General features: G+C 43.8%; 1 protein-coding gene across 4 annotated transcripts in view; it reads left to right on the forward strand.

Annotated features, from left to right (window-relative positions):
* Positions 1 to 17,802, forward strand: part of LOC147903516 (DNA polymerase eta-like) — a 43,953-nt gene that overhangs the window by 16,191 nt on the left and 9,960 nt on the right. For all 4 annotated transcript variants that reach the window (XM_087399575.1, XM_087399595.1, XM_087399605.1 and 1 more), the window contains exons 5-10: positions 9,104 to 9,268; positions 11,106 to 11,209; positions 11,431 to 11,550; positions 16,512 to 16,635; positions 16,842 to 16,955; positions 17,067 to 17,291. In XM_087399575.1, the coding sequence (XP_087255701.1) occupies positions 9,104 to 9,268; positions 11,106 to 11,209; positions 11,431 to 11,550; positions 16,512 to 16,635; positions 16,842 to 16,955; positions 17,067 to 17,291 (852 nt within the window). The remainder of the gene's footprint in view (positions 1 to 9,103; positions 9,269 to 11,105; positions 11,210 to 11,430; positions 11,551 to 16,511; positions 16,636 to 16,841; positions 16,956 to 17,066; positions 17,292 to 17,802) is intronic.

Here is a 17,802-nt window from a genome sequence, read left to right on the forward strand (position 1 = left end):
GCAAGTAAGCCTAAGAAGAAGGGTTTTTGTCACTACTGCAAAAAGCCAGGTCATCACATTGCAGAATGCAGGAAAAGGCTTGCAAAAGAGAAGAAAAACAGCTCCGGTATGCCTGTTTCAGATTCAGCTCCTCATGCATCTGACAGTGGGGATGCTGCAGCCAACTTTGTTGGACAGGATTATGCCCTTTTATCTTGCATTTCAGATGCTAGGCTGGCTGCTCCAGATGCTCGGGATAGTACAGCCACTTGCAGTGATGATACATATGCATTTTTGACTTGCAGTTATGACTCTTCTACGGATGCATCTGCTTTCAGTGTCAATGAAACACTGAACACTTGGTATTTTGACAGCGGTGCATCCAAGCACATCACTTCTAGGAAGTGTCTTTTTACTTCCTTGCATCCACCTCCCGTTGGTAAGAAAGTCACTTGTGCCAACAACTCATCATATTCAGTACGTGTCACAGGAGATGTTGAGCTCACTGCCATTGATGGCTCAATTTTCAGACTTTCAGATGTCTTATATGTGCCTGGTATAACCAAAAATCTTCTTTTAGTGTCCACTCTTAACAGAGCTGGATTTCAGGTCATCTTTGAGGATGACAAATGTGCTGTCCGAGACAGGGAAGATGACTATGCCTTAAGGTTATCTGATACTCTGCTGCGTGGGCTTTTTCAGCTTGATCTTTTTGAGAAAAGAGCAGCCCATGCTCTTGCAGTTTCTACCCCTACAGCGGCCATGCAGAATGCAGAATTATGGCATGCCCGATATGGCCACATGCATTACAACAGCTTGATGACACTTCAGAGGTATTCCATGGTTGATGCATTGCCACCTCTTGAGATACCTCCTCCACATGCCTGTGAAGGGTGCATTTTAGGCAAGATGCATAGATTCCCCTTCAAAAAGGATGGTTCAGTTAAAGCTGTCCGCAAATTACAGCTTATACACAGTGATGTCTGTGGTCCCATGAGGACTCCATCGTTGGGTGGTCATCTCTACTTCGTTACATTTATTGATGATTACTCCAATTTCACTTGGGTTTTTGGGCTGAAACGCAAATCAGAAGTGTTCACGGTGTTTAAACACTTTTCAGCCATGGTTGAAAATGAAACTGGACTCAAGATACAGACATTGCGCACAGATAGAGGTGGGGAATACTTGTCTGCAGAATTTGATGCTTTTCTGAAAGGCAAGGGTATTATGCATCAGCTCACAGTTAGGCTGACCCCTCAGCAAAATGGCAAAGCTGAGAGGAAAAATAGAACTCTCATGGAGATGGACAGATGTATGCTGAAAAGCAAACACATGCCTCACAAATTCTGGCTTGAGGGCTTGATGTGTGCCAATTACATTTTGAATCGGGCTCCCACTAAGGCTTTAAAAACAAAAACTCCTTATGAGGTCTAGAATGGAAGAAAGCCTTCAGCGGATCACTTTCGAGTCTTTGGATGCCTTGCTTATGCTCATGTGCCAGTTGAATTTAGGCACAAATTGTCAGATAAAGCCATTAAGTGCATATTTGTTGGGTACAGTGCAGAAAGCAAGGAGTACCGTCTCTACAATCCTGCTACACGCAAGATCATAGTCAGTAGAGATGTGATATTTGCTGAAAATTCAGCTCACACTCAGGCTGAATTTCAAATGCTTTCTTCTTCAGAGGATGTCTTTGAGGGGTTGCTACCCATTGCCTTGGGTTCCCCTGCTGATTTTTCTGATGCAAATCAGAATTACAGCCACCTCCAGATGCTTTAGTTCCGCCACAGGATGTCTTGCCCCCTCCATAGGCAGTGGAACAGGTGGTACAGCAAGAAATTGCAGACATACATGCACCAAAAACAGTCCCAAACTGGCTGTTAGAGACTCTGAGGGAGATTAAAATTGATGCTCCGTTACCTGGCAGGACTCGCAGTGCAGCAAGGCACATTGAAGGTGCTAATTCAGTGGAATCAGCATATGCAGGTACTCTTCTTGATGAGGAGGAGCCTGCCACATTCGAAGAGGCAAAGGACAATGTGCATTGGATGAATGCCATGCACGATGAGTTGCAGTCCATTGCAAAAAATCAGACTTGGGATGTTGTAGACTTGCCATCGGGTAAACATGCCATTGGCACACGATGGGTTTTCAAGGTCAAACGGAAGCCAGATGGCTCCATTGACAGATATAAGGCAAGGCTGGTTGCTAAAGGCTATGCTCAGAAAAAGGGCATAGATTATGAGGAGACATTTGCTTCTACATCCCGGATGACCACCATCCGATCAGTTATTGCAATGGCTGCACATTTTGAGTGGAATGTTCATCAGTTGGACATAAAAACAGCCTTCTTAAATGGGGACTGGCTGGAAGAGGTGTATGTCAAACAACCTCCGGGCTTTGAAATTACAGCAAATGCACTTCAAGTATGCAAGCTCAACCAAGCTTTATATGGGTTGAAACAGGCCCCTCGTGCATGGTATGCCAAGATCCATGCCTTTTTGACCAGCAAGGGGCTGCACAATAGTCCTACTAAGAGCACCCTCTACATCAAGATGGATGGGGGGGAAATTTTAGTCATCCTTCTTTATGTCGATGACTTACTGCTCACAGGGTCCAATGAAGACAAAATTACAGATTTCAAAGCTGATTTACAGACCAACTTTGACATGTCAGATTTGGGGCTGCTTCACTTTTATTTGGGGATCCAGTTCTCTCATGAGAGACGTGGCACTGTTATGTCTCAGTCCAAATATGTGCAGAAACTCTTGGACAGATTTAACATGCATGATTGTAAGCCCATAGCCACTCCCATGGAGCCGGGGCTGAAACTCACAATGCATGATGCAGGAGAATTAGTTGATGCCACACTTTACAGTCAGGCTGTTGGATGCCTCATATATCTCTGCAACACTAGACCTGATATTCAGTTTGCAGTATCTCAGGTGAGCAGGTACATGCACAGCCCAAAAACTATGCATTGGCAGGCAGTTAAGCGCATCTTCCGTTATTTGTAGGGCACGAAGTCTTTTGGCTTGCTATTTCCCAAGGGGGGTGACTTGCAGATGCATGCCTACAGTGATTCAGATTGGGCTGGTGATTATGACACTAGGCAGTCCACTAGTGGCAATTGTTTCTTTTTGGGTAAATCTTGCATTTCCTGGCTGAGCAAGAAACAATCTACAGTGGCTACCTCATCCTGTGAACCTGAGTACAGGGCAGCTTTCACAGCAACAGTTGAATGTGTCTGGCTGCGACGTCTATTTGCTGATCTTCATCTGTCTTTGGAGGGTCCTTCTCCAATTCTCACTGATAGTCAGAGTGCCATTGCAGTGGCAAAGAATCCAGTGTTTCATGCTCGCACGAAGCACATTGAGGTTCACTATCACTACGTCAGAGAGAAGTTGCATGCAGGAGAGATCAGTATGATCTTTGTGTCCACACATGACAACGTTGCAGATATTTTCACCAAAGCACTACCACGTGAAAAGTTTGAGGCATTTCGCAGTGCCCTGAACTTATATCCGTTTGGTGATTGATCAGCCTTGTACATGACATTGGCACTGCAGGGGGGTGTTAGAATTATAGATATAATTCAGCAGTGACCAATGTAATTTAATAAGCTAGTTAGGGGCACTTTTCCCTCTTTAAGAGGTTTTTTCCCCTAACCGCAGTTAGTTCACTAACTATGGTTAGTGACTACTAAGGTTTTGTCACTAGGACAAAACCTTATCTCTCACTCATTGAGTTGTACTCTTCACACTCTTCTATTGCAACTCAGCTTTCAGCTTTCAGCTCTCCAGCTCTCACTCTCCATTCTCTCACAGGTCTATGAGACCCAGACATCCGAGACCCTATCCTGTATCATCTGGAATTGTAATGGTACCTTATGGTCAGAACCAGGGAACTTCTCGGAATCCTATACAGGTCACGACATAGTCTTTTACACAGAGACACATCAGAGTCCAGAGCGCCCACTACCAGTAGTCAACGGGTATACATGGGAGTTTGCCTACAGAGATGCGACGAGGAATACAGTTTGGGTCTGAGGGTCAGGAGGAGTCATAGTCCTTTACAGATCCACACTTTTGGGGGCCATCTCAGTGGAGCAGAGAGATCCACACTCCAAGTTTCTCTGGATCCGGATTCGACACATGGATAGCCGGGATCTGTTTATTGCAGTTTTCTTCTTTCCCCCTGAGACCTCGTGCTTTGCCAGAGATATTCAAGGGGAGGATGAGACATCCCCATTTGCTGCTCTTTATCAGTCCATTGTTGACTTCTCTAGCCATGGGGAAGTCCTCCTAGTTGGGGACTTCAACGCGAGGACATGCGCTCGTCACTCTATTCTTTCTACCCCGTTGAGTTCTTACTCCACCTACCATGATATACGCTTTGATTGCGATCACTCACCTACTTACTCTGGCCGTCTATACATACTTCTCGCATACATTGACTTTATACCCCTATTAGAGGACCGTGCTGCCCTAGTCACTCGCTCACTACACGAGGCTGCTCTTCACGCCTTCCTCCACACCACCCGCTCCACCCGCCCACCACCACCTGGGACCGTACCCTGTAATAGCCAATATGATGATGAGTGTAAGGCTTTATGCCGTCAGCTCAAATTTGAAACAAAAAACAGCCTTTCGAGCGAACCAAAGACGCTACGTGAGTACTGTCGTCTGGTACGCAGAAAGAAACTTGACTTCGTGCACCGGAACGAGAAGGAGCTATTGAACATTCTGTTCAGTAATAACTCTAAGGACTTCTGGCGGAGATTTCTAGAGGGACGGTCCCCCCCACCACTCACTGACACTCAGGTGTGGTCTGATTATGCATGCACGCTCTATGATATCCCAAATCAGCCAGCCCCTAACCTATCACATATGCCACACCCCACATCCTGCACCCTCTTCACTGGGGGGGGGGTAAAGGATGCCGTAATGAAACTTCATAATGGCCGAGCGAAGGATCATGAGGGACTATGCATTGAGTTCATTGCATATGGGATTAACCTCCTAGCCCCAATCTTAGCCAAGCTATTTAATGAAGCTGTTTGCTTGGGGTTTCCACGCACCTGGACCATCAACACTATCTCACCCATCCACAAGGCAGGGAATCCCATGAACCTGGACAACTACAACCATTATGATTGGACATGTCATGTCACCCATCCACAAGGTAGGGGATTCCATGAACCCGGAGAACTACAGGACCATTATGATTGGACATGTCATGTCCGAGATTTATGCATCGATTCTAAGGTCAACAGATTTGCGGAGTGTCGAGGACTCAGAGCAGCAGGACAAGCCAGTTTCAGGTGGGATCATGGGACTATGGACCATATTCTCGCGCTCAAATGTATCATCAAGGAGGGAGGGCATGGAAGTAGAGGGTTTATTGTTGCTTTGTGGATTTCCGCAAGGCATTTGACACCGTTCTGAGAGCCCGCCTCATATAACGCCTACAGGATTTGGGTTACGACCAGGAGATCATTTGGGCTGTCATGGCACTTTATGAGTGAGTTTCAGGCAGAGTCCGGACAAGATCTGGATGGACAGACGAGATCATGAGCACTATCGGGGTCAAACAAGGGTGTCCATTATCACCTACCTTGTTTGGCCTCTACATCGACGAGCTCGAGACAGTGATGCAGGCATAGGGTGGGATAGGTTGCTCTCTTGCGGGCACATTGATTCGGATATTACTTTACGCAGATGACGTGGCTCTCTTGTCTTCCTCAGCAGAGGGGCTCCAGAGACACCTTGACACACTACAGTCTTTTTGTGAGTCGCATGATTTGAAGGTCAACTTGGGTAAAACCAAGGTTATGATCTTCAATATATCTCGACCGTCATGCGCGATGAGCATTTCGCATTTGATGGGTCCCCTGTTGAGGTAGTTTCATCATACACTTATTATCTTGGGGTCATCTTTTCTGGACCCATCTTCACTATGAGACCCGCGATGCATGCACGCCTGAGCAGAGGATATGCTTCATTGTCTAGACTAGAGAGGCAGTGCTTCCGCTCTCACTTTCAGGATTTACGGACCAAAGGGTTGCTTTTTGACTCCTTGGTCCGCCCAGCAAGGATGTATGGCAGTCCGTGCTGGGAGCCACTTGTCGGATACAGAGTGGGCCAGGGTGGAGCGGCTACAAGTTCTCATGTTATCACGGATGATCCGTGGTAAGCCATCCGTTCCTCACCAGATCATTTGGGCGGAGTTTGGGTCACCCCCATTACAGCTAGATGCTACATTTCAGGTCATTACATATCTGTACCGAGTTAGGGAGTATGGGGATTACACATCCGGGCGTAGCAGGATACCATGGCTAACACTGTCCTCTTCTATGGCACTTGCAGCAGGGGGGACCAAAGGTGCTGGTATGCACGCACAGAGAGATGGTTTGCAGGACTAGGGCTCCACATGGACAGACTACCTCCTTTCCAGTACAGCATGGATGCTCCTTTCTCTCCCCTTCTATCACACGAGGTCAACCAGGTTATCCGTGAGGATCTACTACAGCTACACACATTCCGGACTTGGTTGGGCTCGAGTGATCTTCCAGTGAAGCTGGGCTTCTACAGAGATCACTTCTTACATATCACAGCGGAGGGTTTCATTGATCCACCAAGATACACACAGATTCACCTACCCCACCCGCTGAGGATCTCTATTGGGCAGTTTTGGGTCTCTTCACACAGACTTCGTATCAAGAGCGGCAGAGCAGAGTGGTTATCCAAGGAGAGGCGCATATGCACACTCGCATATGCACACTGTGTGACATGCAAGAGGTTGAGACAAAGGAGCATTTCATCTTCAGGTGTCCTGTTTACTATGAGATCCAAGGGCGTTTCTACTGCCTCTTCAGAGATAGTTATGGGGTTTTGGCCCGTTTCCTCTCCTACCCAGACTAGCGATGTTTGGTTGGTTTCATTCATGAGGTGCTCAGACACCGCAATAGGATACTCCGAGCACGGAGACAGGAGCAGAGTTCTTCCTCAACTGATACCTCTCAGAGCTCTATCACGGAGTTCTTTTAGCCAGATCACATAGACCCCCACGAGGGGAGACCTCAACATGACTGTGACCCGGAGCTTGTGACCCAACAGCTCAGACAGAGGGTTGACTCACAGATCACACTTGGGGACATCCCCTCCTTGTTTAGGGTCGGAGCCTGACCAACGGGGGTCACAGTGGCCTTGGTTAGACGCAGAGCTACGACCAGTAGACGTACCAGGACTGCACCCTTGGGAGGGCGACAACGCTCTATTGCTGACCTCATGCGTCCACTTCCACAGCCTCATTCATCTTGATGTCCTGCTGCTGCTGCTGATGATGATGATGATGGTTATGACGATGTCAACGATGATGCTGAGATTGATATACATAGTCGAGATATGACTATGTTGTACTTAGGAATTAGTACTGCCATTTTGCATTTTTTGCATTCTGCATTGGTGTAGATGCTCGTTTAGTAGCTCCACTACCACAGCTCATTGTATCAGGTTTTTCACAGTCTCATAGACCCATCGGTCTTCCGAAGACTTTAATAAACTCTCTCTCTCTCTCTCCCCCCCCTTGGCACGCATCCCAAGGCATCTTTTTGCTGCCATATGGAAGCATTTATGATTGTATGGATGTATTCATGGCTGTATAGAAGCATTTATGACTACGGCTGAGATTGGGGGCTGTACGGATGCATTAAATGCAGTACGCAGCTGTTTTCTACTGCGTTTGGACCTGACTTTGCTGTTGGCACGCATCCCAAGCTGCTCCTCTGCCCCAGAACTGTTGGCATGCAGTCCTATGCTCATTTTCCCTGTTGCGTGGTGATTCTTGCAACTGGCACGCATCCCGAGGCAGCATATGGAAGCTGCACAGGCTGTTGGCACACATATGAAGTTCCTGTTACTGAGGTTCTAGCCTTTTCTCACCGGTTTCTGGCCTCTGCAGCCGTGAGCCTCGCTCTTCTTTCCTCTTCTCAGCTCCTAGAATCTCTCTCATATTCTCTCTTTTCCCTTGGCTAGAAGTCATTTCTACACCCTGGGGGCCTGGACAAAGGATAGATGCATGGATAGAGCTTGCTCTCTTCCATGGACAGCGGGTATGGATATTCTGACTTCTTTTTGGATTCCATTTTTCATTTTTTAGGTTGTTATTGCTTCTGTTTGCTTTGAGGCTCTCTCTAGGCCATACAAGTTGTGACTAGACACCCAGCCACAGAGGGTGTGCGTGGAAAGGTGCTAGAGGGACAGTGTATTGCAGTTCTTATGCCTTGAGGCTGTTTGAGCATTTGCTGGGGCCGGTGTTGATGCATTGTCACTTTCAGTGGAACACAGTTAGTGCGGAATGCCTTAGCTTTGCCTTGACCGTTGGGTTCTTGTGAGACCTCGGATTGGATGCATTCTGATGCCAAGTATTGGCTTGGGCAGTGTAGCAGAGTGCAAGGGTGAGTCCTTGATGTACTTGCATAATTGCCATTGCCTGAGGAATTAAATAAATACTATAGGGGGCGCCAAAGTGTTTGGGGTCAATCGGTGTCCTCAGTGTTTGGTTTTTGAGCAGGGGCACTCTAGCCTCCCTTTCAATGTTTTCAAAGTTGTTCTAAGTAATGTTTAACTAATGGAAGTGGTTGGAAATGTTGCAATGTGGCTGTGAATGAAGTGAGTTAAGGTTTATTGCCCTTTCGATTTCTGATGGCTGGTTTCAGATGACATGCAGAACTAGGTGTTCCCTCCATTATGTCTTTTCAATTCATGGGAGAAGAGTTTAAGTGCCATTATAGAGGATTCATCCAACATCATTGGTGCTGACAATAGTCTTCAATATTCCTTCAAAGTATAATAACTAAGAAGAAACACAACTTTGGCACATTTATGGTCTTGGAATAACTAAGAAGAAACATGCAAATATTTTAAAGGTCGAGTTTGGGAATGTTCCTGGATTCATCTAGGTATATAAATATTTTATTGGAAAATTGATAATAATTATTACGTAAAAAAGAATTGCTGCCCCCCAACCCGCCTGCCCGTTGTTGCCTCCTCCAGGCACGTGGTGGAGGGTATATAGGAGAGCTCTTTGATGTTTCTAATGTATGCCTCGATTCCTATCATAGGGTGATGATGATCGGAGCACTGCAGTCAGACAATGGTTCCATAGGTGTGAAGCAGACCAAAAAGATCGCATGCTTGCTTGTGGAGCTGTCGTGATAGCAGAGCTGCGTATGGCAGTCTTGGCAGAGACTAGTTTCACATGCTCAGCAGGCATTGCACACAACAAGGTTCTTTTTCCTTCAAAATCGAAGAATTCTAATTGCATGTTCCCCTGTTTACGCTTGGGGAAGTCGATTACTCTTAATTCTGTTTAAAGTCGCTTTCAAACTCCCTTCTTTCCTCTATTCTTTCGCGTGCTGTATAATAATAATAATTTGTAAGATTGGATATATTCTAGTCTTATGAAGGTATATGTATATATGTGTGACATGACATGAAATAATTCCTAACAAGTAAGTTTTATGAAATATACCATTATTTGTGACAATTTTAAGATGAGTTGTGTAGAGGGGAGTAGCCTTGATGGCCAAAACAAGAAGAGGACATGAAAAAGGGGAGTATACATCATGCAGGATTTAATGCAATAAATTATAAAACTTACTCAAAATATATGATTGGAGGATGGGTGCAATATTTTGGTGCATTTCTATACAAAAGAATGGATTTGTGCAAGTAGCTGTTTTGTTTTTAGAAAATTGAATTTAGCACAGCAATTTGAATTTGGCACATACTTTGCATTCAGCACATATGACTTTGCATTCTGTACACAATACTTTGCATTTAGCACATAACCACACATTTGTGTGGCCCGTGGGGGAGAGTTGGCACACTTCCTCTCCAACAATAATAAGACTAAGAAACATGCTCTTCCTTGGGTTCATTTCAATTTGTATTTAGCACATAACCACACATTTGTGTGGGTAAAGAAGTGTTGGGGAGGTCTTTTCGAGGTTAGATCCACCCCACCCATCCTAGAACCCCAAGAGCCACGTGATCCACTAGGTTTAGGATGGGTGCATATGAAGTTAATTCAGGGTGCAAACGGAGGGTTGGAGCTTGCTGACCCGCAGCCGCAGGCAGAGGAGATACCAATGCCTACAGTTATCCTTGTAACCTCAAGCAGCATTCCGAGTAAAAGCTTGGAAATCTGAATCCTTCCTTTCCCCAATTGCAGAATTTCCAGACCGTAAACCACCAGCAAGGCCCTCGCACAAACCCAATCCACCTCGTCATGGAGCCTCTAGTGAAAGTCCTTGGAGTCACTACTAAATAGAATGTTTTGTAATTCCTCCTTATTCTGGTGGATGAAATCCCTCTACTTCCAACGGACCAGACGGTGATATTCTTATGCAGTCTCCACCTCCAGCCGGAAGGTGGTTCTTGGGCTTGAATTTGAGTTGGCCGTGTAATGCCTTACACTCATCATCCAATCCAATGCGTGGTGTGCGGTGGTCTAGTGGTGTTGGGAAAGGTTTGGTGAGCAATATCGTGAAGAGGATGGGTAATGACAGCAGCTTTATCTTCTAGCATGGGTTTATCATCAAGATCACCAAAGCAAGGTAGAAAGACGAGTGGTTATGTGGGAGCTCGCTCATGGTGAAAGTGAATTTCGTGCTAAGTGGTGTGTATGAGAGGTGCCGTATGGTGTGGGATGGACAGCTCAAAAACAAATAAGCATGGTCAGCTTGGGTACTGGTGACGTGATGGAAATATCTGTAATGTGGGAGTAGCTAGTGGTCCATTAGGTGCTCAGCCTTTAGAGCATGGCTTGAGTGGAATAGCTTGAATGAACAAAGCACAAGAAAGGGAGGATACTTAGCTGCAGCTGGGGCTGCAGGTAGGATTCTGAAAGATGGGGGTTACTTAGTACTATGACCGAAAGGTGAGGGTATCACATGTGAAGCAGCAGGAAACCGACAAAAAGGAAAATTCCTCATGTCTTATTCAGTGGAGTTGATGCTTTTTTCGCTTCTGCTTTACCAACTCCTCATCATTAATTTAAAAAACTGTAGAGCGTGCTTGTACCTTGAGTAATTTGCTCTTCTTGTATGTTTGCACTTGCAGGTGCTTGCCAAGCTTGCTAGTGGAATGCATAAACCTGCACAGCAAACACTTGTGCCTTCTTCATCTGTATCTGATATTCTGGCAGCTTTGCCCATTAAAAAAATGTGAGACTTTTGTAATTTACTACATTGTCGCATTCTTCTGGATATGAGGAACAAGCACCCTGTATGAAATAACAACTGGACTCTGATGTCCATCAGAGGATGTTAAGCATCATGATTGAAATGAAAAATATTTTGCATTCTTTTCTGAATGTGGAAAGTTAATCAAAGAATGATTCGATGCATGAAGTGGAAGGCTAAGGTGGTCTAGGATTTTGCTTCAGGAAACAATTAGGAGGGAAGCTTGGAGATTCCTTGCGAGCTGACTTACAGGCCTCCTACGTTGGAGATTTGTTGCAATATTCAGAATCAAAGCTACAGGATCTTTATGGCGCAAATACAGGGTATTGAAGTTTTGCATGGTTGTTTCACTTTAGTTAGTATCCTTAAGATAAGCTCAATAAAAGCTTTTGTGTAAATCCCGGAGATGTTTTTCTAATTGGAAATGTTTGTCTAATTGGAACTTGCAGAATAGAAGGTTCTACATTAAACTTGATTAAGCAATGCATGTGCTTAGAATTGTTGGGCTTGGTGATATGTCTGCATTGAATTTTTGAACATGTTGAGATGTCCATATGTTCTACTAGTTGGACCCAAAAGAAGAGAGAGACAGAGATGACCAAGTGGATTCTATCTGTTTTTAAGAAGCAACAGAGACAAGGAAAAGAAAGAAATACGTATCAAATTTTGCTAAAAGTCCAAAGGTCCAAGACTGGAAAGGTAAAATAGTGTTATCAAGTCAACCGTGGGAGTGTGGGGTGTCCTTCACAAAGTCTACACAGCATCGCTGAACAAAGTAAAATTTAAAGGTGAAACAATAGAGATGAAAAGGAAAGGCTACAGGTTTGATCAAAATAACTCACAGGAATGCTCAGAGACCACCACGACAATTTTCCCAGCAAGAATTTGTTCTCCTCTCTAGAAGGTCTGACTAGAAGAAGAGTGCTTTAGACAATCAATTTCTATGCTAAAGTGACTCCTCTCCTTGACATCATCTCCGACTGGGGTAAGGTGTTTGTTGAGGCATAAGGATCCCTTGTGGGCTAAGGTCAATTCCGACAACATATCTACATATGAAGTTGTGCACATGCGTACACAGGCACGCACACGTGCGCACACCTACACACACAAACACATGATTCTCTAGCTCCCAACCCCTTCCGTTTTTGCTCACTGCATGCTCCCCTTTTCAAGCTGATCACCTAATTAGTGCTGTTAATGGGTCCTTCAGGGGAAATTTTGCGCAAGTTGTTCCCCTCTTTGATGGATCATGGATCTTTCAATTTCCCCTAGCTCACCCTTTCTGCTGGTATAGAATTTGTCTCCTCTATGCAAGGTCATCCCTCTGGGTAGGGCCTCTCATTGGTGTAAAGGGAACACCCACTTAACAGATTTTATGAATTTGCACTCAATGCAAAAGGAACTTGAAAACACAACTTAAGGCTTTTGTATTAGCAATACACCACCTTCTCAATGTACAAGCAAACATTTGTGCAACGAACAAAGAAAACACAAGACACTTGGCTCAATAAGGTGAGCCTGCCTTTTATTCACAGAAGAGAACCTCAACTCAAAAACTCCATATAGAGATCTGAAAAGGAGAGAGAGAGAGTGTTGATTTCTCCTTCAGTCTACAAGTAGCTTCATAATGCTGCTTGCAGAGGCTTGGGGTTTGAAGAAAGAGAAGATAAGCCCAGAGGAAAGAGAGGGAATGCCACCTTCAATCACACTGAGAGTATCCTGGCCTGGAAACTTGATGAAGAGGCTGGAAAATCAGACTTTGAATTGCCTTTTCACCTCCTGAGTGGAGATACAAGTGAAAGTTTGTTGCGGAAAACATAGTAGAAGGGAACAACCACTGGAAGACTAGGTCACACTTGGCAGCCCTTCTACCTTTTCCATGCAGTCCCACACCATGTGGCTCTGTTTCTGTCACCCATGTGTGCACTGGCTGTCCACTATGGCAGCCTAGGGTGGGCCACATTCACCCCTGCTAGATTCTTGGGAGTGGTGTTTCAATCTCTTGCCCCTGGAGTAGGTGACTTCAGGGAGGGGCCTCAGATTACCCCAGATGATATAAAGAGAAAGGTCGTGGCATTTCTGGAGCAGCTGGTCCCATCCCCTTCAGCTCTGGTGTTCACCTCTTAACTGTGCCGGCACTTCTGCCCCTCTTCGCCCCCGATACTTTCCTATCCTCTTCAGAAAGACTGCTAATATGGATTTCTAATTAGTTTTGTACTCGTTCCCCTCAGTTTTCACCCAGTTTTGGTTCAGTCTTGCATCTAGAGCTGTTGTACTTCCGATTTTTGATCATCTTAGCATTGCACTAGCTGAAATTGAGGAATCTATTGGACTTTTTGAAGAGATTTCTTGAAAACTTCTCTATGCTGAGTTTTCTGCTTGTTAACTACTCTATTGGATGGAAGAAGCTCACAGATTTTTCTGAATCCGTTGATACTTAATTTGTAAGGATCTGGAGCCTGCACAACTGTAGGGAAGCGGTAAGCCAAAAGAGCAGTTTTTGGGAAATTGACCATGTCTTCTTTTGAGCACCAGGGCTGATCCAAAGCTTAATATCCAGCTAGATATCACCTGCAGAAGTTTGTTTAATGCACTGATAGATTCTGAAGGACTTCATCTGTTAATGTCCCAGCCAATTAGGATTGAATTGTACACATCTCACATTGTTAGAACATACATAACATTTGCATAGGGACCTCATGACATAGGGAATTGGGATTGGCTAGACCCTAACCCCTCAATCATGCTATAAAAGCATGACCTAAGTGTTCTGGTAGTTGTGCACAGTTAAACAATTCCGATAGGTGAAGAAATCATTGAGGAGCTCACTTGCTTACGGCATTAGCCTACAGCCCCGACTCTCTTTTGTCACCTTACTGTTGTGTTCTTGTTGGAAAATTCTCAAGTATTGGCTCACATCTCCAAGCATACTTACACTGAGGTGTGCTATCAGAGCTATTTTTGACACCTATGTTCAGGCACTCGGAGAGACTTGTAAATAGAGGTGTGATTAACCACTGGTATCTGTTGGTCATCTCAATTTAGAGTCACTGGGTCATAGCAAGTGGACTGTGGGTCCCGGGTTAACCCCATTTCTCAAATGCACCTTCAGTTACAAACTTGGTAGAAGTCGGCCTTCTTGACCAACACCTAAATATATGAAAGTAAGGAAGACTTAGATATTAAATGATCATGGAAGGAGGGTTCTTGTTCAATAGTGCCACAATACCACATTGTTTATGAGTCAGCTGTCGTCAACTGTAAATGCGTCAAGGTAGGCAGCCAACACATCAAGATAATGTAGGAAAAAGGCTTCAGAGATCCACTTGGCATCATCAACTGTATATCCATGGAACTTCAATAAATATTAGCAATGAGTATTCCTGTGCCAATTGGTCTTATCTTGGTGGAACAAAATCTGTTTTGGAACCAAAATCTCTTCCATTCTCTTAACAAGCAGTAACCCTTCCACTACTCGATAAGGAGGAACAGCTCCCATGAACCGTTTAAGTGAAGTTACATGAAAAGCATTGTGAAATTTGAATCTGCCAACAATCAGGCAACTTCAGTTTCACTGTAACCGTGAAAAGGACCATGATATTTGGGAGTGAGTTTTATGTAAACTATCGTCTGACATTTCCTCTTTTTTTAAAGAGTTGGGTGCTTTATCAAACTAGTACCAATCCTCTTCCTTTACAAGAATCTTACCGATGGCGGTTCACACTCTTGCACTACTTACCCCGTTTTAGAAGGATCTCCTTAGGAACTTGTTTGGTACACTTTTGTTGAATCAGATTAAATTTGTCTGCAGGAGACACTTTATCTGTGTTTTTAAATATCGGCATGGGCAACACCCTGCTTCATAAATCTCCTAAGGCTCTTTTTTATAGTTCAGTGATTGTAAGGAAATTACAACGAAGGCAAATATATTTCCCATGCAGATCTCTGTTTGCTGACATAATATTTTAGCATATTGAGAAGTGCCAAATTTAATATCTCTGTTCGTCTCTTTTGTCCCCTTTCTTGCACACGTCTCATGTCGATTGCCTGGTTTCACTTTGTGCCATTTTCTTCTGCATGCTGGTTTTCATCGTATTCTTCTTCCTTTAATGTGCAGTTCCCTTTCCTCTAAAGCAGTTGCAATGTTATCCCTCCTGGAATAATGCTGCGGGGAAAAATGAGCTTTTCTGGGTTTCCAAAGTCTAACGTGTCGTTGTCATGGATGTAGAGATCCGAAGTATGGAACCCTTTCTGAGCTTCCCTGTCATATTAAGGGTGGGGCCTCCTCTTCATAAGTGTTAAAAATCAAGTCCCCTATTCACTGTAGCTTCCGGCTTCCTACATACTCGCTTCAATGATCAATGCACTATTTCCAATACACGATGGTATTTGAACTCCTACCACTGATCAAGAAGTTGTGAGCTCATCTGTAATTACAGTAGCTCAATATGCAATCAAATGCACTAGCCAGGCTTCACATCTATCGCTTCAGGTCTTAATGTCCTATGGGCTTCTTGTGGGGTGAAGTCCTACTAATCTTCTCTCCATTGGCATTCGGTATTCCATTACTTGGGCTGCAGGCAATTTCGAGAGGGTGGGAGGATGGTTTGTATAACATGTTACTTGAGAAGATTCCCACCAATTATCAATATCAGTGTGTTCTGATATTCCAACTTGTAAGCTTTGTTTCATTTTTTCCCCCATTTGCAACCCTTTTATAGTGAAAGCCAAGATGCTTGACTTCAAACGATTCAAGCATGGGGTTTCTCACAAAAGAAAAGGTAAACTTCATCGCAATGACATACAAATTTAATTTGTAAGTATTTTTGGTTGAAAATTGCTGATCAGTTGGTGGGAATACGGAGGCTACGTTTGTGGGACACACACACACACACATATGTGATTATACTGGTTGTAAACCAAAGTCTACATCTAGGTGAAACCATGGGTACGAATCTTTACCTGAGTAAGCTGCTATAGAAGGCTGACAATGTCAGACCTGTTTTGCAGAAGAATAAATGAGTATTTTTGCTGTCAAGAAGCCCTGATGTCTCGGGGATAATTTCTGTTTATTTGTGTTGTTACAATGTGCTTTATTAGACAGCACTTGCTCTGCATAGAAGAATCCCTTATTCAATCTATAAACAGAGTAGAAAAATATCAGAAGTTGTAGCGTCCATAGTTAGTAACAGAAAGCTGTGTGATGAGAAGGATTTGCTTGATAAACATGTCTGGGTCTTAATTAAAATTCTTTCTCACACCATCTAATTTTCTAGTGATGCAGCACATGGATATGGAATATAGCAAGGGGCCTTAGTGGCGATGAAGTGAAGGCTCGCACACTGCCTAAGAGTCACAGCTGTGGAAAAACATTTCCAGGTCCTCGAGCCTTAAGGAACCTGGATGCTGTAAGTACAGTTCTCTAGTATGCTTGATCTGGTGTGCTTGTTGTCTTGCCCCAGGTTCACATTCTTTGTGTGAATTTAGTTGCTATATTATATATGATGATAACTTGGAACAGATTCATCCAGATAGATGGAAAACGTTTCTTGCATATATATTTATTAAGCACAAAAATGAACTTGGCCGAAAAAGGTATCTCAATATTTTTCAGGTTGCGCACTGGCTCAAAGAGTTAGCAGAAGAGTTACAGGGACGACTAGATGCAGACTTGGAGCAAAATCACCGAACAGCCCACCTTTTGACTTTGCATGCTGGAACCAATTCAGTAATTTTAGAAAATCTTTTGGACTTTTTGATGACAGATAATAAAATAGCTTTTTGCTTGAGCAGATCACCTTGACAAGCTTATTGACAACTATTTGGATTGTATTTGTAGGGATACAAAGTAAGCCAAGGCAGAAAGTTCCCATCCAAATCTTGTACATTACGATACGGAAAGGAAAAGATTGCTCAAGATGCACTGAAACTTTTTGAACGTGGATTAAATGATTTTTGTACAATATATCATATCTCACCAGGAAAACGATATGGTTCTGCCTTAGGTGGTTGGGCAATAACATCATTGTTTATTGGAGCCTCCAACATCTGGACGACACCTCCTGTAAGTCTAAAGATATGTAGAGCTTTTTAAAAGGAATTTCTTCACATAGCTTGTGCTTAAATTTATTGCACTTTGTGAACTGATGTTTCATGGTTGTAAGACACGTTAAGACACGCTTCAGACTCGAGTGTCTAAAGTGTCTTAAAGATAAGACACGTAAGACACGCCATTGTGGTTATAATAATAAATATTTAATTAATATATGTATAAGTATACAAATGTACAACTTGCTAGCATAGCTAGCTGCTAGATTCTAGAAGTACAATAAGCTACACTTAAATAATGCAAGAAGAAACAATGCACTTGTACAATGTAGTTAAGAGTCAAGACTCGTCACTCAAGACTTAAAAGTTAAAGTTAAGACTCACGACTAAAGAGCTCGCAAGTTTTGAGTACTTAAAGGTTTAAACTGACAATTGAATCTTGTCACATGTGACATGAATGAAAACTGCACCTCGATACATATAATTGAAAGGAAGCTTTCGACTCTCAAGACTCAAATCTTTGAAGA

Source organism: Dipteris shenzhenensis, chromosome 3, assembly GCF_047967505.1.
Source record: "Dipteris shenzhenensis isolate YYH24624 ecotype China chromosome 3, Dip_SZ_1.0, whole genome shotgun sequence".
Lineage (NCBI taxonomy): Eukaryota > Viridiplantae > Streptophyta > Polypodiopsida > Gleicheniales > Dipteridaceae > Dipteris > Dipteris shenzhenensis.